The sequence below is a fragment of the Dermacentor variabilis genome, chromosome 6 (genome assembly GCF_050947875.1).
Source record: "Dermacentor variabilis isolate Ectoservices chromosome 6, ASM5094787v1, whole genome shotgun sequence".
Taxonomy (NCBI): domain Eukaryota; kingdom Metazoa; phylum Arthropoda; class Arachnida; order Ixodida; family Ixodidae; genus Dermacentor; species Dermacentor variabilis.
The window spans coordinates 65034966-65059660 of NC_134573.1; the positions used below are offsets into that span (position 1 = coordinate 65034966).

General features: G+C 47.4%; 1 protein-coding gene across 1 annotated transcript in view; it reads left to right on the top strand.

Annotated features, from left to right (window-relative positions):
* Positions 1–4513: 4513 nt before the first annotated feature.
* LOC142584816 (putative RNA-binding protein CG14230) overlaps positions 4514–24695 on the top strand; it is a 53023-nt gene continuing 32841 nt past the window's right edge. The window contains exons 1-6 of the mRNA XM_075695097.1: positions 4514–4889; positions 4981–5059; positions 5969–6029; positions 7539–7742; positions 10808–11137; positions 14285–14494. Coding sequence (XP_075551212.1) covers positions 4703–4889; positions 4981–5059; positions 5969–6029; positions 7539–7742; positions 10808–11137; positions 14285–14494 — 1071 coding nt within the window. The 5' untranslated portion in view covers positions 4514–4702. The remainder of the gene's footprint in view (positions 4890–4980; positions 5060–5968; positions 6030–7538; positions 7743–10807; positions 11138–14284; positions 14495–24695) is intronic.

Here is a 24695-nt window from a genome sequence, read left to right on the forward strand (position 1 = left end):
TGTCATGCTGATAACGCGCATGCCGCTCGTTACTGGAAAGTACCGGGCTCGCAGCGTTAAAGAAAGGAAACGCATCAAGGCAGATGACGATTGTTGTTGTGGCAGATATACACCACAAAGGGTGCAAACCTTATTTAGAGCGTACACTCGTAGAAACATTTACACCCTTTGGGGCGTATCTTGTCCCACAACAATAATCGTCATCTGTCTTGCCCGCGTTTCCTTTCTTTAACGCTACGAGCCCGGTACTTCCCAGTCACGAACGGCATGCGCGTTATGAGTGTGGCGCAGCATTCTCGACGGGAAAGTAGCCAGAGCCGAGTTTTCAAGAAAGGAAACGCCAGCAAGGCAGATGACGATTATTGTTGTGGGACAAATACACACCCCAAAGGGTGCAACCGTTTTAAGAATGTAGGCAAAGTTACACCCTTTGTGGTGTATCTCTGCCACACCACAATAATCGTCATCTGCCTTGCTTGCACTTCCATTTTGAAAACGCCCCAACTGCTACTTTCCTGTCGGGAAGGCAATGTCATGCTGATAACGCGCATGCCGTCCGTAACTGGAAAGTACCGGGCTCGCCGCATTAAAGGAAGGAAATGCGGACAAGACCAATTACGATTATCGTTGTATGGCAAAAGGGTGTAATTTTGCTTAAAGGGACACTGAAGTAAAAAAAAATTATTTCTTTTGGATCAGTGAATTACCGTTCCACAACACTAAAAGCACCACTCTTACAACGATAAGACGTTTGGTAAGCCAGAAAAAGCGCAAGAACGAAATACGGGTGGTGACGCTTACTTAAGTTCCGCACCTGGGGGCTGTGACGTCGTGGATTTTGATGGCATCTTCTAGCGCCTACTAATTATATATAGCGTTACAGATTGACTACACTGTGTTCTAAAGGAACCAAACACAAAACATGGCAAGTTTCGGGAACCTTTTTTTCAGCCAACGCGGCCCAAATGCGAAAACATACTTTGGAATCCCTGACGTCACGCTGACTTATCGGCGCTGGGGTTTCGGCGCGAAATTGAAATACTGATACTTGGACCTTCATTTTCTCATCTAATAATCAAACTATTTTTTTGAAATAACTGCTTACAGGGTTCTCAAACAATGCTTCAGTAGTCGAAACTGATTTATTGTTTCACTTTAGTGTCCTTTAAGAGTGTAGTTGGCAGGCAGATTTCCATCAGTCCTATTGATACTGTTGTCCGTAGTTTCAATAAATAAAGATTCTAACAAGAGTCGCGTCATCAGATTCTTTTCCATAGCAATTATAGCAGCGTTTTCCCAATCGATGCGGTGACTGCGATTATCAGCGTGTTCGGCAAGGGCGTTCGAGTCTTTTTTCTTGTTGGAGACGTCCCTTTGGTGCTCTTTTAATTTTCTCGGGAAATTGCCGGTTTCGCTGTTGCAACTGCAGCTGCAGTCTGTGCATAGTACCTTGTAGATGACACCGGCGTAATTCTTGCTTTCAAGCCGATCCTTTACGTTAACGATGTGTGATGAAGGAACCCATACGAGTCCCGAAACATCTCTCAGTTATTTTCACCATGACTTGGTCAGTGACCACTATTTCTTCATAATCATCATCTGTCTTGCCCTCATTTCCTTTCTTTAACGCTGCGAGCCGGTACTTCCTACACTCTAAAAAAAGTTTGCACCTTTTGGGGTGTATATCTGCCACACAACGATAATCGTCATGTGCCTTGATGCGCTTCTTTTCTTGAAAACGCCGCGCCCGCTACTTTCCTATCGGGAATGCTATGTCATGCTGATAACGCGCATCCGTTCGTTACCGGAAAGTACCGGGCTCGCAGCGTTAAAGAAAGAAAACGCATCAAGGCAGATGACGATTATCATTGTGTGGCAGATATACAACCCAAATGGTGCAAACTTCTTTAGAGTGTAGTAACGAACTGCTTGCGCGTTATCAGCTTGACATAGCGTTCTCGACTGGAAAGTAGCGAGCGCCGAGTTTTCAAGAGAGGAAACTCAAGCAAAGCAGATGACGATTATCGTTTGGGGCAAGATAAACCCCAAAAGGTATAAACTTTTTAGAGTGTTTAATCATAATCTTTCTTGTCCATGTTTCCTTTCTTTAACACTGCGAGCCGGGTACTTCCCATGGAGCCACGAACGACTTGCGGGTTATCCGTGTAACACAGCATTGTCGACAGGAAAGTAGCGAGCGCCAAGTTTTCAAGAAACGAAACGCAAGCAACGCAGATGACGATTATTGTTGTGGGACAAATATACACCCCAAAGGATGCAACCGATTCAAGAATGTAGAGTGTGGTTGAAATTGAGATGTACACTCTAAGAAAAGTTTACACCATTTGTAGTGCCCCTTCTGCCACAAAACGATAATCGTCGTCTGCCTTGATGCGTTTTCTTTCTTTAACGCTGCGAGCCCGATACTTTCCAGTAACGAACGGCATGCGCGTTATCAGCATGATAGCATTCCCGACAGGAAAGTAACGGGCGTAGCGTTTTCAAGAAAGGAAACGCAAGCAAGGCAGATGACGATTATCGTTTCTGGCATAGATTCAACCCAAAGGGTGTAACTTTGTCTAAAAGTGTAGGCAAAAGTACACCCTTTGGGCTGTATATCTGCCACACAACAATAATTGTCATCTGCCTTGCTTGCGTTTCCTTTCTTGAAAACGCCGCGCCCGCTACTTTCCTGTCGGGAATGCTATGTCATGCTGATAACGCACATGCGTTTCGTTACTGGGAAGTACCAGGTTCGCAGCGTTAAAGAAAGGAAATGCGGACAAGACAGATGACGATTACACTCTAAGAACAGTTTACACCCTTTGGAGTGCCCCTTCTGCCACACAACGATAATCGCCATCTGCCTTGATGATTTTCCTTTCTTTAACGCTGCGAGCCCGGTACTTTCCAGTAACGAACGGCACGCGCGTTATCAGCATGATAGCATTTTCTGCAATGCTATCACGCTGATAACGCGCGTTCCGTTCGTTACTGGAAAGCACCGGGCTCGCAGAGTTAAAGAAAGGAAACACATCAAGGCAGATGACGATTATCGTTGTGTGGCAGACGGGGCACACCAAAGGGTGTAAAAAATTTTAGAGTGTATCGTTGGGTGGCAAAATGGTGTAATTTTGCTTAAGAGTGCAGAAAATAATAAAGGGAAAAAAGGAAATGAAAGTTGCGAAAAGATAACGCGTTGCCTGTGGGAGAAAAATTCACCTCCGCATGGGTACACTGTAAAAAAAAAAGTTTAGACCCCTTGAGCAGTGGCGTAGCTAGGTCGTCTGGTACCCGGGGCCCATAGACCTTCTGTCACCCCACTCCCCGGGTGTAGCCGGCGGAAAGAGAGGTGTCTTCAGACGTATATGTCACCCCCCCCCTCACTGGCCCCTTGCACCGGGGGCCCACGGCCACCCGGCCCCCCTGTTGCTACGCCACTGCCCTTGAGGCTTATCTTGTCCCCAAACAAAAATCGTCATCTACACTCTAAAAGATGGTTGCACCCTTTAGGGTATATATCTGCCACACAGCAATAATCGTCATCTCCATTGATGTGTTTCCTTTGTTGAAAACGCCGCGCCCGCTACTTTCCTGTCGGGAATGCTATGTCATGCTGATAACGCGCATGCTGTTCGTTACTGGAAAGTACCGGGCTCGCAGCGTTAACGAAAGAAAACGCATGAAGGCAGATGACGATTATCGTTGTGTGGCAGATATACACCCCGAAGGGTGCAAACGTTTTTTTAGAGTGTACCTTGCTTGCGTTTTCTCTCTGAAAACTCGGCGCTCGCTACTTTCTTGTACACTCTAAGAACAGTTTACACCCTTTGGCTTGCCCCTTCTGCCACACAAAAATAATCGTCATCTGCCTTGATGCGTTTCCTTTCTTTATCGCTGCGAGTCCAGAACTTTCCAGTAACGAATGGCACGCGCGTTATCAGCATAGAACAGTTTACACTCTTTGGAGTGCCCCTTCTGATAACGCGCGTGCCGTTCGTCACTGGAAAGTTCCGGGCTTGCAGCGATAAAGAAAGGAAACGCATCAAGGCAGATGACGAATATTTTTGTGTGGCAGAAGGGACAAGCCAAAGGGTGTAAACTGTTCTTAGAGTGTAGAGAATGCTGTGTCAAGTTGATAACGCGTTAGTCGTTCGTGAGTAGGAAGTACCGGGCTCGCAGCGTTAAAGAAAGGAAATGCGGGCAAGACAGATGACGATTATCGTTTACGGACAAAATACAAACCAAAGGGTATAAACTTTTTTAGAGTGTATTTATGTTTAGTAAGTCTATAGCCAATGGTATATAATGTAGCCCTAGGAGTGTTAGCCAGCGCCTCTCAGAACCATGAAGGGCGAATGTGGAACATCATTTTTTCCCGGTTGCACTGGTTATAATGCGCAGTATTATATATTATTCACTTTTAGTATATGTGAATGTTTTATAAACATAATGTTGAAGTGCATCTAAAAACGTCAACCGTTGTCAGCCAAGAGTTGTCGCCTAGCAACGCTGAAGACGTCATCAGTGTAAACATGGCGCCTCGCAACGTTTTCCACGTGTAGTCCTGTGCTGTGATGCTGTCTGCTATTTCTGGCTTACCCGGCTTTCTTGATTGTGCCTTCAGACGTGAAAAGTGCAAGTGTTTCGGTTGGATAGCTACGTGCAACACCTAGACAACGCCCTCAGTCCAGAAGCCGCGATGAAGAAACGTCTCTTCGTGGGAAACCTCGGTTCCTCCGTGACTGACAGTGACCTGAAGGAGAAATTCGCGAGGTTCGGCGATGTCGAAAACGTCGAGCTGCATACGAAAAAGGACGAGTCGGGAAAGCCTTTCAAGACTTTCGCTTACCTGGACTTGAACATCGATCAAGAAAAGCTCGTAAACTGTGAGCAGTCCGCATGTGATACTCTGATTCTAGTCCGTGTCTCATTTTCTGATTTCTCTTGTGTTCTATCGTCTCGTTATTTCTCCTGCAGGTATTAAAACTTACAACAACGCCAAATGGAAAGGCAGTGCCATTGTTGTGCAAGTAGCGAAGGAAAGCTACATCCAAAGGTAGGCGCTCAAAATGTTACAGACAATTTTCCTTAAAACGAGGCATCGATAGCAGAGACGCGGTATTTTCGGGGCATCCTAGAGAAGACGGGACCGAACTACGTGGGTGGCGGTGTTCAAGTAAGCTCTTGCCACTCACCGCAGCCTCCTAGATAGATTTCTATGCACTCACCCTCTGCCGGAGTGTGCGCAGTTTATACTTATCGCTTAATTGCGCGCCCCTGAAGTGCGGTGCGATGAAGTGCCTGTGCGCAGTGGGAACGTGTAATTTTTGCGAAACTAATCGCCAGCGACTGCATCGTTCCGGCTGCTGTCTACAACAGAAGTAGCCAGTACATCCGTCAAACAAAAGATAGATGTTACTTATACAGGTATCTGTTGTCAAATTGAAGTGTATTGGCCCGAGTGTTATCACCGGCCACGGTGGCCCAGCGGACGTCGCGTTCAGCTGCTGAGCGGGCGAGGTCGAGTGTTCGATTCCCGGCAGCGGCGGTCGCTTGTGATAATGCTCGTCTTCTGACATACCATGCACACAAAGGCACGACAGGGATTGGTGACAATACTAACGCACCGTGCTTCGCCGCTAGATCGCATCTGTTGCTTAAAGTTCATTAGGGTCGTGGCTGCATTTCTTTAAGCATAATAGAAAAGTCGGTCATACAGGTGGAGGAACAAATGAGAAATTGCGTGCATTTTGGTTCATGCTTTTTTTTTTCTTTTTCTCAGGCCCAGTGTACATTCTGTTGTTCTGTTGTGTGCAATGTGTTTCTGGAAACATCATTTCTAGCTGCGTCAAACTTCGCTCGGAACACTTTGTTGTTGGCATGCGTATGCTTCCAGAAGAAGTCCAAGAATAGATCTGAAATGAGCCCAGCTCACTGTCAAATAGTGGAAACATTTTATTCGCAGGATACAGCGTGAAGCCAAGGCTCGTGCTGCTCAGGATACAAGTAGTGGCCCATCTGATGCCGTATCCTTGCCTTGAATCCCACTGTGGTGTGATTTCGCAGTGTAATGCTCATCACAGGAAATATTCATAAGTGCTTAATATTTATCTCATGTGTTCTTTGCTTTTACCTTTACATAAGTCACATAATCACTAGCTCATTTGTTTCCTCATTTGTGTGCAGATAATACATCATTAGCCCTTGCTTCTTCCTGATTTCTTCTGGCTTCTCAGTTGCATGTGTAGCATTTGTGGTAACAGGTGGCACTAGCTTACTAGATGGCACATGCGCCACTTCAGCTGCTTAAATGGCTCATCAACTTTTAGCATTCCTCTTTGTGAAAGGAGGTTAAACATTAGTCTGCTAAAAGTGAAACAAACTTTATCAGAATCCTAATTTCATGGCTGAACTTGAAGTATGTGTGATTAATTTGGAGAGAACAAGACAATTTTCTTACCCGGTGTGGTTGCTTACTGGCTTTGGCGTTTCACTGCTAAGCAAAAGGTCATGGAATCAAATCCCAGCTGTGGCTGCTGCATTTTGATGGAGGCGCATCTGTCATGCATTGGGTGTATTTTATAAAACCCCAGGTGGTTAAAATTAACCGAGAGTTCCACACTACGGCATGCTTCATAATCAGGTCGTGGCTTTGGCACATAAAACCCCGGAATTTAATGTTAAACTTTCTTGCTCCATCCAGTGAAGTTCTGGGAGCTCCGGTACTGTAATAAAAAAAATTACGTGATTTTGTGCACTGTGCTTCTGTGCCATTGTGTACACTCAATATTGTTTCATTCACATTATAACGCTGAAAGCGCTAGAAGAGCTACATTTGTCTAAATGACTATGTTATGCATGTGATTTGTTCGAGGCCTTTAGATGATTGCTTATTGATTTCTACTTTGCTTCCTTTGGGGCATTCTCAAGTTGGTCTTCATCTGAATGTTGAATGCAGTTTTTAGGTGGTTATATTAGCAAGGGCCGTCATGTAGTTGATATGTGTGTCAGTGTGTGTGAAAGGCTTCTTGTACTACCCAAGTATGCTTTTATGCCATTATTCTCTAGTAAATTGAGAGTTCCCAGACCCCTGTAATCCTCCTAACTCAGAGGCTGCAAACAGCAGTTATGAGCCTCCAACTTCTCTGTACGTTTCGAGACTTAGGTGATCTTCAGAATCCTGTGTGATCACTGCCTTAGATGCCAGTCAACAAAGTATTGTTGTCATTATGCCACTATCACCATCATGGTTTTCATTTCACCATCATCTTGGCTGTCATGTTGCTGTTTTCGTCATTGTCGTCTATCAAGCCATTCTCATTGTTGTCATGCCATTTGTTGCTTTCTTTAAATTTTGTCTTTGTGACATGCTGTGCCTGAATAAACAAACATGATTGGCCTGTATTGTAGCTCAAAACTTTGTGTTCGCGGTAAAATGTTGTGGAAGAAACAGTGATGATAGCCATGAGAAGTGACAAAAAGTATAATCGCAACTCAGTTTCTTGAGGCTACTTGACTACACACGTGTGCTGTAGGCGGAGCCAGCTCCTCCTGGGAGGCCCATACAGATCAAGGTCGAAAAGCCCAGTTGGACGGAGAAATCCGCAGGTTTCAAGGCAGAGAAGTCCGACTGGTCAGACAACACGTCAGCATACATTAGAAAGGAAAAGCAAAACCGGTCTGATGGAGAGTCGTGGCAAGTCAACAGGGCTTCCCGTGGACCCTCAATGGAACAAAAGGTGTGTTTTAGTGAAAAGTACAGTGTATCCCCTATGTCTGCCTCTGGTGTCTCTGATACAGCATGTAACTTCTGCAGCAGCTCATAAGAATTGCTTAATACGTGTAGAAAGTGCCACTTGTTCTTCGCAAGTTATGTTTTTTTTTTCCATTGTCATTTACTTCGGCATATTAGTCATGTTATCACACTTTTGCTTCTCCGTGTTAATTTTATCCAAAGAGTACAATAATGCACTGTAAAGAAGGTACAGTTTTCCAGCAGTGTAATTCGACTTGATGATCGCCTACTCTGCTCGCCACATTGATGGCGCTCTCTAGTACATTTGTTATGCAGCAGGGATTAGCTTATCCAAAGAAAGGTGCTGGCTTTTTCATGACCTTGTTGTTGTCTGCCCGCTAACCTTCTGCACTGATAACTCCTACGTGGTAGTAGTCGCAGGGCTAGAACTGGCAAATAACCTAGATGCAAACAGGAGCTCCCTGCATATCCTGCATTTGTCCTGTAGACTCATCCCCATCTTTTCTTATTCAACCTCAATTCACAGTGCTTGGGTGCTACCATGTTACAGATCAATGCCATCAATTCTGCACTACATCATTTTGTAATGACCATCGGTTCATGTCTTTGAGCGTTCCACATCATTACTACAGCTGAAGAGTTGTGCCTTTCCCGAATGTGTATATGTTTGTTTAGTACAGAGAGTGATTCCCACGCCTCAAAGCCAATACTGATTTAAGAAGAAAGCTCGTGGTCCATACCTTGTACTTCTTAATTCATAATGTGAGTTGTGGCGGCATAACTAAGGCCAGTCACTAAAGTGAGAACTTGAAAACTGTTATGCACTGTTAAAAAAAAAGAAACTGCAGTGGCAATTGGTTACATGAAAAAAAATGTTTCATTTGGAATGTGATCTCTCCAAATTACCAAAATTAACAAACTACCATTGCCCCTACCCCCCAAAGAGAGCGCATAACTTCAAAAGAAGGAAAGACCCATAACAGCTGTTGCAGTAAAAAGCATGCACTTATTGTAAGTTTTCATGGTACATGCTAATGGCAGCTGACATTCTTTTGGTTTCAAAGGGGATCCTCAACCACCCTTCGGATTTGCTGAAGAAAACACAGCTTGCAGATAGCGTTGCTGTGAACAACCAAATTCTGCATTCGTGCATCGCACGTGGAGTTCGCAAGTCCCATTTTCCTGAGATACACTCTTTTCAACAGAAGCCTTCTCCTCGCTCTTTTTGGGGCTGCCACATTTCGTCATATAGCAAATTTGCAAATGTAGCTGCTATTGGCCAATACCTGACATCAATAAATAAGGGTGTTTGGATCAGCGTACTTCTTCCTTCTGTTACTGTGTATATTTATTGATGCAGTTTAATAAGCAGGATGAAGTGAGCAAAAAATATGCATTTCCAATTTCAACAAAAATTACATGCTTCCTCAAAGTAGGCCTTGAAAAAGACGAGTACACTTGTCGAAATGTTGGCTCCCACTTACACCTTGTCCTTGTTTTGCTCATACTTCCTGAAATATGACTATTATACCATCGTCTGCTAATGCTCAGTTGCACGTGCCCACTGTAGGAATGAAATTTTGGCCACACTGCTTATTAGTGTCGTAGCCGTCGGGCTTCATTGATTTCAATTAGTTCTGAACATTCAACTGGCCCCCAACCATGCAAACCTTAAGGTAAGACCACACGTATGCTTGTCAGCGTGCACTCTCCTGGCTGCTCCTGGCTAGACGCCTTGGAAGACTTCACTTTGTATTGAGCTATTGCATAATATGTGCAATTTGGATGTCGCTACTAGTCATCGGTCAAGCTGGTGCATATGAGCACGAGCGTGTGCTCCTGCCCTGCTGTGTGCATAGTTAGCCACCACAGTTGCATGTGGCTGTGCTGGCAGCAGAGCGCAGATATCGCGGCCATTGCGGGGTGTTGTGACGACCTTGCTCGCCGAGGACAACCACGAGCCCCGACTTTTATCTGTGGGCAGCGTAAATGAAGGCCAGAGTGCCAAGATCTGATGAACGGGTCGTCTGCTTCCTGAGTTGCACGCCCTCGAGGTGTATCAGCATAATGGTCAAAGCTCGTTACGTTAGGAATCCTTACAACACAAGTCCGGAGTGCACCATTCACCGCTTAGCCAATGTGCATGCTGCACGAGTGAACACAAAAGGGAAATGCGTTTAACCCTGGCCAATTGTGTGCTTGCCATAGAGATAAGTGCAAAATGAAATGTGCTACTCATGTCACTCGGTGCAAAAATAGTCGCACGTAGCTGTCTAGTATGCCTTGCACAGCAAAGAGATGAGACACCATGAGCTCAACCATAAGTTGAGGGATAGCCCCCGAGTTTGGTGCATCATGGGCACCAAAATCGAAAGTAGCGGCGTCTCTGTGAACATCCAAAATCAAATTTGAATTACGGGCCACGGCGACGTTCAGTAGGCTGGGCATTGCGGGCACCAGCGCGTTCTGCCATAGCCTTTGCAGGGCAAGGCATTGAAGAAGGACTGGAAGCACGGCAAAGGGGATCAAAGTCTACCTTTGATTGCCAATAACTCCACTTTTGCTTAACATATTGAAGTACTTTTTGCTTCAAAGTATTTCTGAAATATTGCATTTTAGTCAAACGCATTTCTCAACTTTCATAAAATGTGGTTCAGGACCCCTCCAAGAGGAGAAAGCACAGAGAAAATGTGGCATGATACATGGAGCACTCTCAGCAGATTATATAGCTTCATGTGATTGATGAATAAGGGGAACATTAACACGTAATGAACACCTAACAAAGATATTAAAAAGAAGTGAACAAAAACAGGCCAGCAAGACTGACTGCACAAACTGTCAGGTCAGATGTCACAGCGCTAACAGATATGCAAACAGATTTCCTCATGTCAGGACAGATGCGCAACTGTGTCTTATATTTTTTCGAGCAAGAAATAATATCTTGCCTTGCTGTTCCTGAATTTTTAATCATATGTAACTGTTTGCTCCTTACCTGAACTCACCTAATGGAAGCAACTACAGTAATTGCAATTCTGTGTTAACTTACAGACACCCACAGGCGAGTTTGCCAATGAGAAAGCATTCCTCTTTGACAATGACGGGCAGCAGCCAAGCAGCAGCAGGCCCACGCCACATTGTCAAGCAGACGTGGCCCTCTTACGTCATGCCTGGGGTTACCGCCTGGGTACCGGCTTAGACAATGCATACAGCGGTGGCGACGACAACGACGATTTCGAGGTGGTTCCCAGCAGAGATCCCGAGCAAGAGCGAGAAGCGAAGCGACAGGCAGCTAATGCCAAGCGGCTGGCATCACTCAAGCAGCGTTTCGCTGAGAGCCACACGCAGCGTCGTCTGCTCCAGTCGGCACTAACTTCTGTGGTAAGTGACTGCATGTGCTTGACATTTTCCTGCCTAAAGAGAGTTGGAGATGGGAGAGGATAGCGTAAAAAAAGCCCCTTGTAGGCAGCTTGACAGTAGCCCCGCCCCCTACGGCGATATCACAGGATACCCGTTCACACTACAAATGTACCATCTAAAATGTTAGGCACAGTTGTTGAAACTTAACCGTGCTTAACCGTGCCTTAACTAATACAGAACACCTTCTGTCGATGATTGCGTATTGCATGCCATGCCAGTGAATACACTGCTGATCGTCCTGTTTCCCTGTTACCGAGATGCATGATGGCAGCATCATAGAGGCAGCAAGCGGAGAGCGATTGTGGCTGATGAGGATACTGGCAAGTGCCACAGCACAACAGTTTGGATTGTACAAACAGAGCAGACGGGGCAGCCAGGGCTAGCAGCAAAATTGGCAGCAACGAGCATAATGATGCATATGAACATTGTTGCATAGGCAAGACACTTCTGGCTTGGCCATGCTTCGCACTGCATCACGTGTACTATAACTATGCTATAAGCACAAAGACACAATGTCGCCTGTGTCAACCCGTGCTGGCAGCTACTTGTTCCTCTCTTTCATTCCCCGGAAGTGAGCCTCTTTTAGCATTTTTCCAAAAACATGTGCATTACTTACACGTCTTTAGTACACCTTTTCTGAGCTCATTCAGTTAGAGCATCACAGCATTGTGATACACATTTAACATCACTTAGCACTGCTTTATGGGCCGCATTGATGCACTTGATTTGCACGTATTTAAGAAGTACTGAATATGAGACACTCTCAATGGCATGAATGAATACAGTTGAACGCCGATTATACAACTTTGTCAAAAACATGGTATAATCCGAGCGTCATATAATTCGCGCAACAAAAATTTTGTCTATAATATATGGTTTCGTGTGGTAGAGTTGCGAGGAGCTTAAGCTTAAACGAAATTTTAGTGCATTTTCATGTAAATAATGCGATCACAAATATAACGCAAGACAGAAATTTCAGTCTCTCAGAAAAAAATATAATATATATTGTCATAACGCGAAGCGAAGCTGCAGTGAAACATGAAACGATGCGTAAATGCGGATGCCCGCAGGGCCTTATCATTAACTGCCATCACAAAATAAAATTAAATGGACAACTGCTGATGACGTGTGAGGACGTCACTGTCGGTGGGAATAGTGTCATCCTCCGCGTCAGTGAGAATAGTGTCATCCTCTGTTACAACCACCAAGGCTATTGGACAGGCAGCACATCAGAAATTCTCGCGACACAACCGAATGCAGCAAAGCTTTTCACGAATTTCACGGTGAGCCACTATGTGACTGAAAACTGCTTGCTTGATGTGCCTGCACAACATCCCTGATCGTGTTGCTTGAGGCTGCGATTCATACGCCTTAACCACATTGATGTGGCAGTAACAGTGTTCTAAGTCAGGAGGAGAAAGACAGCACAACGTGCACAGGGGCAACTCCCATCTCAACGCTCTTGCACGAGCCAAAGTGATAGCAGGCATGGATAGCACAGTCAGTGCCGAGCCAGGCCTAGCATGCATGAGCTGATAGATAGAGAGAAGGATGAACAAGTAAATGAGGCAGCACAGCCAGTGCCAGAGTGAAGCCCACTCAGTTCCTGTGTTTTTGCATTGCTGCAACCATGAAATCCGCAGCACGCCAGTGTGGACTGCAGTGTGCTTAGGCTTGGGCGCTCGCCCCTCCTGTCAGATAAGATGATGTGGTAGAGTTGCTGGAGTCTGGCAGCACTTCTCATGCATCTGCCATTGGGTTCCCAGCTTTCCACTGGTTGTCATATGAGATGGGACATGCATAATCTCGGGTCATATAAGGAAGTTTTTTCGTGCATTGACTTTATGGGGAGTTCGTCGGGAATGTGCTTATCTGTCACAAAACCCAGAACGTTGCATAATTGGGGGACGCATAACTACAGTTATACTGTACAGCTTAATGGACCTCTCCAGTTATGCATTGTTTGCGGAAAGTCTGTGTGAATGACCACGCTGTGTGGCTTTAATGAAGAAATAGGACCAAGGTATGCTAAGCATTCAAGGAACGTATGATATGCAGACAAAGATTTTTACAGCAAAGCTGTTAAGGGCTAGTTTCCCCACTATCGTGTCTGCATGTAAAAAAAATATCATCAGCAATGACTCGAGCATCGTCGTCTTCTTCTGATGCTGGCTCCGTTGCAGCTTGTCATTCCAGCGTAGAATTTCGCTTCCCTTCTGTCGTCGTAATGGGGAGGCTGCATTTACGGGGGTGTGAGCCATTGCTTAAGGAGGCATGAGCCATTCATTGTCCTACATGGTGAACAGGTTTAATTTTGAAACAATTGAATTTTAAAGAATCACAAGTGGCAATGCTGGGCGGATGTTCCTAACCACGCCACCGAGCAAACTGGAGACACCGAACGCAAGCGGCAGTGGCGGACTGCGGGCCTGTCGTCACTGACGTTCTCTCCGTCGCAGCCGAATGTGTGTGTAACCTCATTAAGAAACACAAAGACATAATCAGTAATTGAGAAAGACTTTAATGAATCATCAGGATTTACCCAGTGATAAACACCGGGGCCGCATGTTTCAGCTTCGTTGGTTAATTATTTGTACAGAGTGCTTAGGCTGATAGTTTTTTTTTTTCTTGTTTTCTCTCGGTGTTAAACTGCCTCTCATATTAGTATTTGGCTTTTGTGGTAGTTGATCTATTTTGCGTGGTGTCAGTGTTGGATGTTACGGCGTAGCCAAGGTTTAATTTAACAGTGCAGCAGGTGACATAGCTACGACATGTGCATTTGCTGCAATTTTTGTTGGGGGCAATCAGTTCGGTAAAGACATGCCTTGGTCGGGTGGTGTTCTACATTTAGCCTCTCTTGCTAAGCTTGTAACCAATGAAGCAAAATTAAATTCTCGTTAGTAGACCTGTGCATCTTGTGAGTTGCTACCTGCTTGTTGCTGATGGTAACAAATGCCACCCTTGAAATACAAGCTTACTGATATTGCCAACAGTGGTTCATTCCTTCCTACAAGAACTGCACTAGATTAGTAGCGCTTGCATGCTGTGCGTTATGCACTCTTGCCTAGCAGTGCTGTGCCTAGCTCTCGTACTTGTTTATGTTTTCAGGACAGCTCAGACCGTAAACGGCGCATCGTCTTCGAGGACAGCGACGAAGATGAAGAGGGCTTCACAGCACCCCCTGTTAAGGTCCCTGTGGGAGAGCGCAAGCTGACTCTCTTCGATGATGACGATGAGCAAGAGGGAGAGGGGGAGGAAGGAAGTCACGAAATTGACTTCAGGCTCCGGCCACAGTTTGAGGGCCACAAAGGCCATAAGGTCAGTGCACTCACTTTGTTCATCTTCTGTGTTGATCTTGCTTTTGGTGCATTGAATGAGATGAGTATTTTTGTAGCATGTTTGTGGCATGTCTTGTTGACATTGTTGAACTTGATTCAGTGCCGCCATGCTGAAGGCATTATTAAGGCCACCGAAGGGAGTCTGTTTGCTCACATATGCATTGAGCTAACATTGAACATTTAGGAGTTGGAGCAGCTGTGAACAAACCAAGCAGTTACCACCCCCACCCTCCCCTTCACCACACACACACACACACGCACACACACGCACACACACACACACACACACAGTTTAAGCCACTCACATTTGCAATGATGACTTGCACCTACAAGTTTCTAAACAGCCTTTTGACTGTCAACTATGTAGGTTCCTGTAGAATGCAGGTGGCTGCCAACGGTAAATTACACAAAATATCATAATTTCTTAGCCCCTGCGTAATCTTTACTTGCACAGGTGGCAGCCTTATCATTTCTAACCCTTTGCCTTCGTTCATCCTGGCCAAATTGACTTAGTGTGACGTTACCTGACTGTGTAGGTATGTAGGTGTGTAGGTGTAGGAGTGTAGGTCACAGTCGAACTTGAGAAAACAGTGTCCACCTAACCTTTTCCAAGTGAGCCTTTTGCATTTATTCATTATTATTTTTATTATTATTGAGGTTTCTATACATGAAAATCATCACAGAGAGGAGACAGAAAGAGAACTAGCTGGAACTATCGCTTGAAGCAACACTCCTGCCAGCTTTAGAAGGAGAATGGTGCATGGAAAAAGGGCATTGAGGGAAGAACAAAGGGGGGGGTGGGGGCATAGTGAATGAAGGAGGACGAGAGAATCGAAAAATAAAAAATTGCTGGCTCTCCCGTAATCGAGAGTAGATGTAAGCATAAAATGGCTACCAGCAAAGCAGATTAGTTGGAGATGATACTAGCCACCACACCACACCAAGCTGTACTGTGCACTGATCGACATGGACACAATAGTTTCCTGTCACAGACAACCTCATTGCAAGCCTCCATGATTGCAAGTATTGTCTCAGTCAAACGGTCATTCACGCCGCACTGGACACTACCAGCTCGGATGGTACCAGCGCTGCCGGCACGCCGGACACACCGCAGTCCTCACGGGCAGCTGGTGTTGAAAAGAGCACAGACAACTCTGTCTCAGTGCCAAAAGATGGCAATCAAGTGTGTAGTGCCCTGTAAAGTAAAGCTTTGTTATAAAGAAGTTGAAGGGGGGGGGTCGTAATTATTTTGTTATAATCATTAGTTCGTTATAGTTTGTTCGTTATGCATTTCTATCCACAGTTAACAAGCAAGAGAGGATGTACTCACCACCAAATCTCACAGCACCATGCCACGCGAAAAAGAAAACAGCCGTCGCACGGAAAAAAACGAGCGAAAAAAAGACGGCAAGAAATTGCTACTTTATTCACGCCAAACAGCTCATCACTGATTGATCAACAGCACCCCAGCTGGCGGCTCACTACGCAGAAAAAGTCCTTGATAGATTTTTGCTGCGTCTTTTTCAGGCAAATGATGACTTTTTGAGCTGCAGCCCCTATGTTTAGTCCGTCCTTGCTGTCATCAGGAGCACCAAAGAAGTGGCACAGCAGGTCTGCCGCATCCAGCACTTGTGCTGGCGTTGGTACGTTGGATTTACCAATATTAGGCTCCGGGCTGGCGTCGACACATTCATCACTGTCGTCATTAGGCAACCCCATCACCGTGCGAACAATTTCCGCCTCTGTTAGCTCTTCCGTTGTCACCACGTCAGCATCGGCACTGATGTACGTGCAGAAGGTGTCATAGTCGGGCACAACGTTGGCGTCAAGGAGAGCGTCCCACAACGCTAGGGTTTGGTCGCCCACGGCGGCCAAACCCTAGCTGGAAGCACCGAGATCTTCACTGTAACCGCCGCTGCTGACGCCAAATGAGGCATGCCGGGAGCAAGCGGCCATTGTGCTTGCCGGTACAGCCATCCAAGCAGCCTGTAGCACCTCGATCACCGTCTACAAGTCGATTGTGGACTCACGCTTCATGCCCATATTGAGCAGAATCCGATCGATCACATGCTTGCAGTAGCCCGACCTTAAGTTCATGATAACTCCTTGGTCGAGGGGTTGCACAACTGCAGTGCAGTTTGGCGGCAAGAAGCATAGCTTGATGTTTTTGAGCACAGCGGTAGTGTCGTGGGCCACGCAGTTGTCCAGTACGAGGTATATCTTCTGTTAAAACACGTTGGCGGGCTAGTTGGTTAGAATCCATGGTAGAGTGTATAAGCGCGACTGGACGAGGACGAAGAAAGAAACAGATACACAGATGAAGCGCTGTGTCTGTGTATCTGTTTCTTTCTTCGTCCTCATCCAGTCGCGCTTATACACTCTACCATGTATATCTTCCGGTTCTGCTTGCCCAGCCGCTCGTCCCACTCCCACAGCCATTGTGCGAAAATTACTCTTGTCATTCAAGCCTACACATAACTCACTTGGAGCTTTCGTTCGCCTTTACAGCATTGTGGTGGCGCACTTTTGCCGACCACGAGGGCCGGCACCTTTTCCGACCCATCCATGTTGGCACAAAGCAACATGTTCACGTATACATGTACCTTCCTCTGCTTACCGCCCTGGTGGCGTTCAGCTTTAAGGGACAAGGTTTTTTTTTGCTGGAGCATGTGGTAGAACAGCGCTGTCTCATCCACGCCAAACAAATCCTTGGCACTGTATTTTTATAGCAGCTGTCCAACGTTTGTCTGCACGCACGCCACTGCAGCTTTGTGGTCAACAGACTGTGCTTGCCCACTGACAGCCCTGCTGACAATGTTGCGGTGCTCCTTGAAACGCTGCAGACACATGCCGCAAACGCTGCAGACACTCGCCACAAGATCGTTGGGCCCCGTGATTCACGCGAAGTCCCTCGCTTTGTGCTGCAATAGTGCCCCACTCGAGTGCCGCTTGCTCTTGCGTCCAAAAACCACTTGAAGACCGCCTTTCTACAGCTTCAAAAGCGGAGGCTCGCAGCTTCTTTCTGTCGCCTTTTACACCATGTGCGACAACACTGGTGACAGCTTCTTCACTGCTCAAAATCATCAATAGTGTTCTCAACGCTATGCCGAAATCTTTGGCCACTTTTTTCTTCTTCACGCCGTATTCTACAGCTGTCAGCGTAGCCACCTTCTGCTCGATTGATATCGTTTTACGCTTCCGTTTGCTGTTGTCCATCTTCTTTTTGGCAGTGGGAGCTTGCACAAACGAACCGATAGAAACACTGATATCGTTGTTCCACATACGCAGCGAAAGAGTGGGCGGGTCCACCAGTCCCATGGGAAAGGGGAGGCCGGGAAACACGCACGGGAGACGCAAACGTCTCGCACTATAAGACATTGACCTGACGGGTACCAAAATGGTCAGTAAATGCTCATTGTGGAAAAAAAAAATTACGATGATTACATTACTTCCTAATGCAAAACTTGAGCACAGCTCTTCAGCTGTTTCAGCTTTTCCACATACTGAGACAAATAATTCGAGCAAGATATGTATGTGCAGTTACAACTTTCTATTCTTCACTTTTTCAAGAGACACTCCAATCCCAGTTCATGATTGTCATGAAGGTAGCTTTGGGGTCGGAGAAATAGATGGATATATGCTAGACGCACTGCACGAATGCCTGGTTCGGCATCGCGCACCTCTGGATTCTGGCAGCAACGGCGCGAGGCCTCTACTTGGGCAGCTCATTTAGCAGCAGCGGCAGACGGAGGACTTCCACCGGTTGCCTCGCTCATGGCTCAGAAAGAACTGGCTCAGAATAAACTATTTATATAGACAGACGGATTATATTATAATATTGTTGCAGGAAGAAAGCAGGCCCACGAGTGTAAAATAACGTATATTTACAACTGGCGTATATGGCGTTCAGGCAACTGCCAAACTTCGTCTTCGTCTAGTCCAATTCAACTTCTTCGTTCCCTTCACCATAACATCACCCTCCTGGCGGAGTAGCGCCATCCCGGTGCAAGTTATAGAGCCTCACTTAATGGGGGGACATAGGGCTTAAGCCTGGCGACGTGAACAACATTGCTGGTGACGTTGGGATTCACTGAAGGCTGACCGACTGGGGTGATCTCGTATGTCATGTCGAACAGTTGGCGTAAGATCTGGTACGGACCAGAATAACGGGAAAGTAGTTTTTTCGACAAGCTGACGCGACGTGAAGGCATCCAGAGAAGGACAAGGGAACCAGGTGAAAAATGGTAGTCTTGGTGCCAAATGTCGTAGCGTCGCTTTTGAGAAGCTTGCGAGGCTGTGAGGCGATGACGGGCGACATCTCGGGCCTGGGCAGCTAAGTCGATAGCATCGCGAGTGTAACCAGTGCTGGGTGTTTGTACTGCGGAAGGTAGCAACGTTTCAAAGGGCAAGGTGGGGTCGCGGCCATACAAAAGGTAAAATGGTGAAAATCCGGCAGTGTCGTGACGGGACGAGTTGTATGCGAAAGTGCTGTATGGTAAAGCGACGTCCCAGTCACGATGATCATCGGAAAGTACATGGCCAGCATTTCAGTTAGCGTGCAGTTGAGTCGCTCGGTGAGGCCGTTCGTTTGAGGGTGGCACGCGGTAGCAATCTGGTGTTCTGTAGAGCAGGAGCGGAGCAGATCATCGACGACCTTCGATAAAAAGTAGCGGCCGCGATCTGTCAGTGACTGGCGAGGGGCGCTGTGGTGGAGGATGACGTCGTGTAGTAAGAAGTCGGCGACATCTGTAGCGCAGCTGGTTGGTAGCGCTCATGCAATGGCATATCTCGTGGCATAATCGGTTGCTACAGCAATCCATTTGTTTCCTTTGATAGAAATTGGAAAGGGGCCGAGGAGGTCTAGGCCCACACGGAAGAAAGGCTCTGTGGGGATGTCAATTGGTTGAAGCAAACCAGCGGGAGGCATAGCAGGCGTCTTCCGTCGCTGACACAGGTCGCAAGAAGCGACATAACGGCGCACAGAGCGATAAATGCCGGACCAGAAGAAGCGGCGCCGCAGGCAGTTGTATGTACGAGTGATGCCCAGATGTCCAGCAGTAGGAGCGTCGTGAAGTTGCTGGAGCACGGCTAGTCGAAGGTGCTTGGGAATGACTAGGAGGAGCTCCGGGCCGTCAGGACGAATGCTACAACGGTATAAAGTTCTATCGCGCAAGGTGAACATCTGAAGGGACGGGTCATTGGTCGAGGAGCTTAGGCATTCCATAAGTGTTCGAATAACAGGATCTTTGCCTTGCTCTTCGCCAAAATGGAGGAAGCCGGAGATGAATAGAACACTGCACTGATGTCCGAGTCTGCATCGGTATCGGGTTGATACACGGGATTGCGGGACAGGCAGTCAGCGTCTTTATGCAGGCGCCCTGACTTATACATAATAGAAAATGTATATTCCTGTAGACGCAATACCCAATGTGCAAGTCGTCCTGTTGGGTCCTTCAAAGAGGAGAGCCAGCAGAGGGCGTGATGATCGGTTACGACGCAGAAGCTCCGACCGAAAAGGTACGGCCGGAATTTCGCGACCGCCCATACGAGCGCGAGACATTCTCTCTCAGTAATGGAGGAATTTCACTCGGGCGTAGATAGAAGGCGGCTAGCGTAAGTGATGACACGGACTTGGCCCTGTTGACGCTGAGCGAGGACAGCGCCGATGCCATGACCACTCGTGTCAGTTCGTACTTCAGTGGGCGCAGAAGGGTCAAAGTGTGACAGAATTGGGGAAGTTGTAAGCCGCTCAATCAGGGTAGAAAAGGCTTTCTCCTGCAGTAGTCGCCAAGAGAAAGAGACGTCTTTCTTAAGAAGGTCAGTGAGAGGGCGAGTGATGTCGGCGAAATTTTTCACAAATCGCCGGAAATAAGAGCATAAGCCCAGAAAACTGCGGACATCGTTTGTTGAACAAGGTACAGGAAAATTTCGCACGGCGTTAACTTTCTGTGGATCAGGTTGGATTCCGGCGGCGTTTACGAGATGGCCGAGCATGTTAATTTCACGGCGACCGAAATGGCACTTGGAGGAGTTTAGCTGAAGGCCAGCCCTGCGAAACACGCAAAGTATGGTTGTGAGGCACTGCAGGTGGCTCTCAAAGTTCGGCGAAAACACAATCATATCATTGAGGTAACAGAGGCATGTAGACCACTTCAAGCCACGCAAGAGAGTCCATCATGCGCTCGAATGTAGCTGGCGCATTGCATAATCCAAAGGGCATGACTTTAAATTGGTACAGACCGTCCGGTGTGACGAAGGCGATTTTCTCGCGGTCCATCTCATCGACTCTAATCTGCCAATAGCCAGAGCAGAGGTCAACTGATGAAAAGTATTGGGATCCGTGAAGGCAGTCAAGAGCATCATCAATGCGCGGCAGGGGATAAACATCCTTCTTTCTTATCCTGTTGAGGTGACGGTAGTCAACGCAGAAGCGCCACGAGTTGTCTTTTTTCTTTACTAAGACAACCGGTGATGCCCACGGGCTCAATGGAAGGTTCAATGATGTTCTTGTCCATCATCCTGTTTACTTCTTTCTGTATGATAGCCCTTTCTGTTGCGGAGACACGATATGGGGGCCGCCTATAAATGGGGCTGGCGTCACCGGTATTGATGCGATGCGTGACAACAGATGTCTGGCCAAGTGGACGGTCGTCCAAATCAAAGATGTCCCGAAAAGATAACAGGAGGTGACGAAGAGCTGTTGTTTGCTCGGAAGGAAGGTCAGGGGCGATCATCTTAGAAACATAGTCCGCAGGCGTCGAGTACGGAGGAGTGGGTAACAAAGGTCCGTTGGTACTGAAGAAGGATTCAGAGGTCAAAGAAGAAATCTCAAATTCTTCCAAAGGAGCGATATGCGCTATGGCGATACAGTGTGGCAGCACATGCGACGAAAATCCAAAATTGAGGATGGGCACGTGAGCGCAGTTTTCGCAGATCTGGATTAAGGTGCTCGGTAGGGCAATATTGCGCGACAAAACCACGTCAGTAAGCGGCGACACGACATACTCGCCATCAGGTACGGGAGGACAGGGCGTCAGGAGGACTTTTGTAGCCGCCTGTGGAGACAGCCTTGCAAACACAGCAGAACATAAGTGGTGTGAAGCACAAGTTGTTGCGTCGGCAGGAAGCGGCAGATCCAACTGTACAACACCTGCGGAGCAGTAAATTTTGGCAGAGTGTTTCGAAAGGAAGTCGAGGCCGAGAATTAGGTCATGTGGACGGTGTTCAAGGACGATGAATAGCACAACGGTATAATGGCCCCCAATGGTCACACGTGCTGTGCACATTCCAAGGACAGGTGAAGTACTCCCATTGGCGACTCGCACAGTGCACAGTACGGCGGGTGTCAGAACCTTTTTGAGCCTTCGGCGGAGAGCAGCGCTTATAACTGAAAGCTGCGCTCCTGTATCAACGAGAGATCTAACAGGAACGCCATCAACTTCAATGTCCAGTAGGTTTCCACATGTAGGCAGGGTCAACAGAGGATTTGTGGACGGGTCGGAGTTGCAGCTTCACCTCCGGGAGCTGCACCACCTAGTTTCCCAAAGCGAAGCAACCGGTTGCAGAAGGGGACGAAGAGCGGTGAACGAGAGACAAACGGGACTTATGACCTTATGGAGACGGGGAGCGGCTGGATCTTGGTGGAGCACTGTCGACGTTGGTGTTCCTAGTCGGCGTACAGGGCGAGAAAGTACAATTGTCTGGTACTTGGCGGTAGTGACTCGGAGACGACCACCGAGGAGGCAACGACCAATGGTTGCGGCAATGACAGGCGATGTGTCCAATACCCGAACAATTAAAACATAGGTATAGGTTTATCATCCGCTGTGCGTCAGTCAGCTGGGTTGCGACGGAGGGGCGGAAAGCTTTGCGTCTGGGAGCGAGCGGCCGGAGAAATCTGGTAGGTGTTTGTATGGCGGACCGAGCAGAGAAGTGGAATGTCCAAACTTGCTATTTCCTCCTGAACGACTGCTTGTATAATAGAGATAGCGGGCACGCTTTCCCAGCAGTCAGAACGAACTGGAGCCGGAGCCATGGCCTCAAGCTCACGGCGAACGATGCGCGTGATTTCTTCCGGTCCTGTGGGCTGAACGAAGCGCAGCGGGTCTTCGCAAGAAGATGTCGCGGCGGTATTGGGCAATCGCTCGAAAGTTTGAGCGACGTGGCGGCCCTTCGCTTGTTCGAAGCGCCGGCACTCCTTTATAATTACATCCACAGTGGCACAATCCTTACACATCAGGAGATTGAAGGCATCGTCTGCAATACCTTTCAATATGTAACCAATCTTGTCTGCCTCGGTCATGTTATTATCAGCCTTGCGACAGAGGGCCAGCACATCCTGTATGTAGACGACATAGGATTCTGTGGATGTTTGAGCGCGACACGCAAGTTCTTTTTTTGCTGCCAGCTGACGACCGACAGGTCTGCCAAACAGGTCTCGCATTTTTTCTTTGCAGACATCCCAGCTCGTTAAGTCAGCTTCGTGTGTGTCGTACCATTGCCTCACAGTTTCTCTTAGATAAAATATCACGTTTGCTAGCATCATTGTTGGATCCCGCCTGTTGTTGTCGCACACTCGTTCATACATCGTAAGCCAGTCCTCGACGTTGGCGTTGTCCGTGCCACAAAATGTCCCTGGGTGCCGCGAATGAGTGAGGATGACCGTTGGCATGGGGTGCTGAGGCGTTGTTACTTGTGTCGGTTGATTTGCCATTGTGGCGGCAGGTAGATGACGTCCGCTGCGAAGTTCTGGGATTGTACCCCGCACCTTCCACCAAAATGTTGCAGGAAGAAAGCAGGCCCACGAGTGTAAAATAACGTATAGGTATTTACAACTGGCGTATATGGCATTCAGGCAACTGTCAGACTTCGTCTTCGTCTAGTCCAATTCAACTTCTTCGTTCCCTTCACCATAACAATATAAACCGTCTGTGAGCTTAGGACAATCCATCTGGTATGGAACATTTCGCACCAGCCACCGTAAACGGCGCAAAGCTTGGGGCAACTGCCTCGCTTATCGGGAGGTCGTGGGAGGTAGCGCGTAGGCGCATAGGAACATTGCGTGGCGAAGAGATGGCAGCTACTGACTGTCGCCGCTGATGCTGCTAGCAAGTCCATTGAAGGTGGCTCTGCATTTCGGCTTGGGAAGTGCGCACCGTGATTCGCTGATACCAAGCCGGCGCTTCAGCAACTGCTCTTGCGTGGTCACCGCCACGGAGGAGGGAGGGGGGGAAGGGGTACACACAGTGGCGAACGGTGGCAGCTATGCATTTCGACTCAGGCAGCAGTACATCGTCGCGATCAGCCGCCACCAAGCCGGTGCTCTGATTGCCGCTGCACATGTGTGGCATTGGAGGAGGAGCGAAGGGAGCAAGGCTCGTGCCATGCGCGAGAGATGGCGCCAGGAGTGCACGCAGCTAGAACAGTGCACTGGCCCCGGCTACGGAACTGGTTATGGTGAGGCCCGACGGCACCACAAAATGCAGGAATGGGCGCCAAAGAGCTGCACTCTAAAGAAGGTTCGTTATACCCATTGCGAGGAAATTTTAGCTTCACTGAAACAAGGTTTTTAATGCATGGGCATCTATTGGAATTTCAAGGGGAATCACGATTGCTTCATTATATCTTGTTTCATTATAACGAGATTTTACTGTACCTTTTGAACTTTGCTATTGGAAATGGCATATAAAACTTCAGTGTACTAGGAGTTACAGCTTGAATGATATTGTGAACGAACATTTGGAAGAACTTGCAAGCAATATTTTTTGTAACTTGTTTGGCACGTAACTAGCATATGTAATGCGGTCTTGACTGGTTGCTTGGATGATCTCGTTTTGTTCTCGCAACTTGCCCGGATGTTCTTGTTTGAGTGACTGAATAACAGCTCTGGCTTTTGGCTCAAAGTGACTTGAAGGTCGCTGACAATGGGAGCTAAAAGCATTTCAAGTTTAAAAATAAAGATGGAGAACACTATAATAAAACATGCATAGCACACTCATTCGGCTACACCTAATGTACAGCAAGTGGTCCACAAGTTAACACAAAACTAGACAACATCAGAGATCAGAATGTTTGTACCAGGGCTTCACAACATTGGCCTCGAGCTCCACCACTGGAAAAGCTGGCGCCACCGTCGGCGTGACGTGCTAGGAGGGATCACGTGGACATAGCGGCCGCGTCGG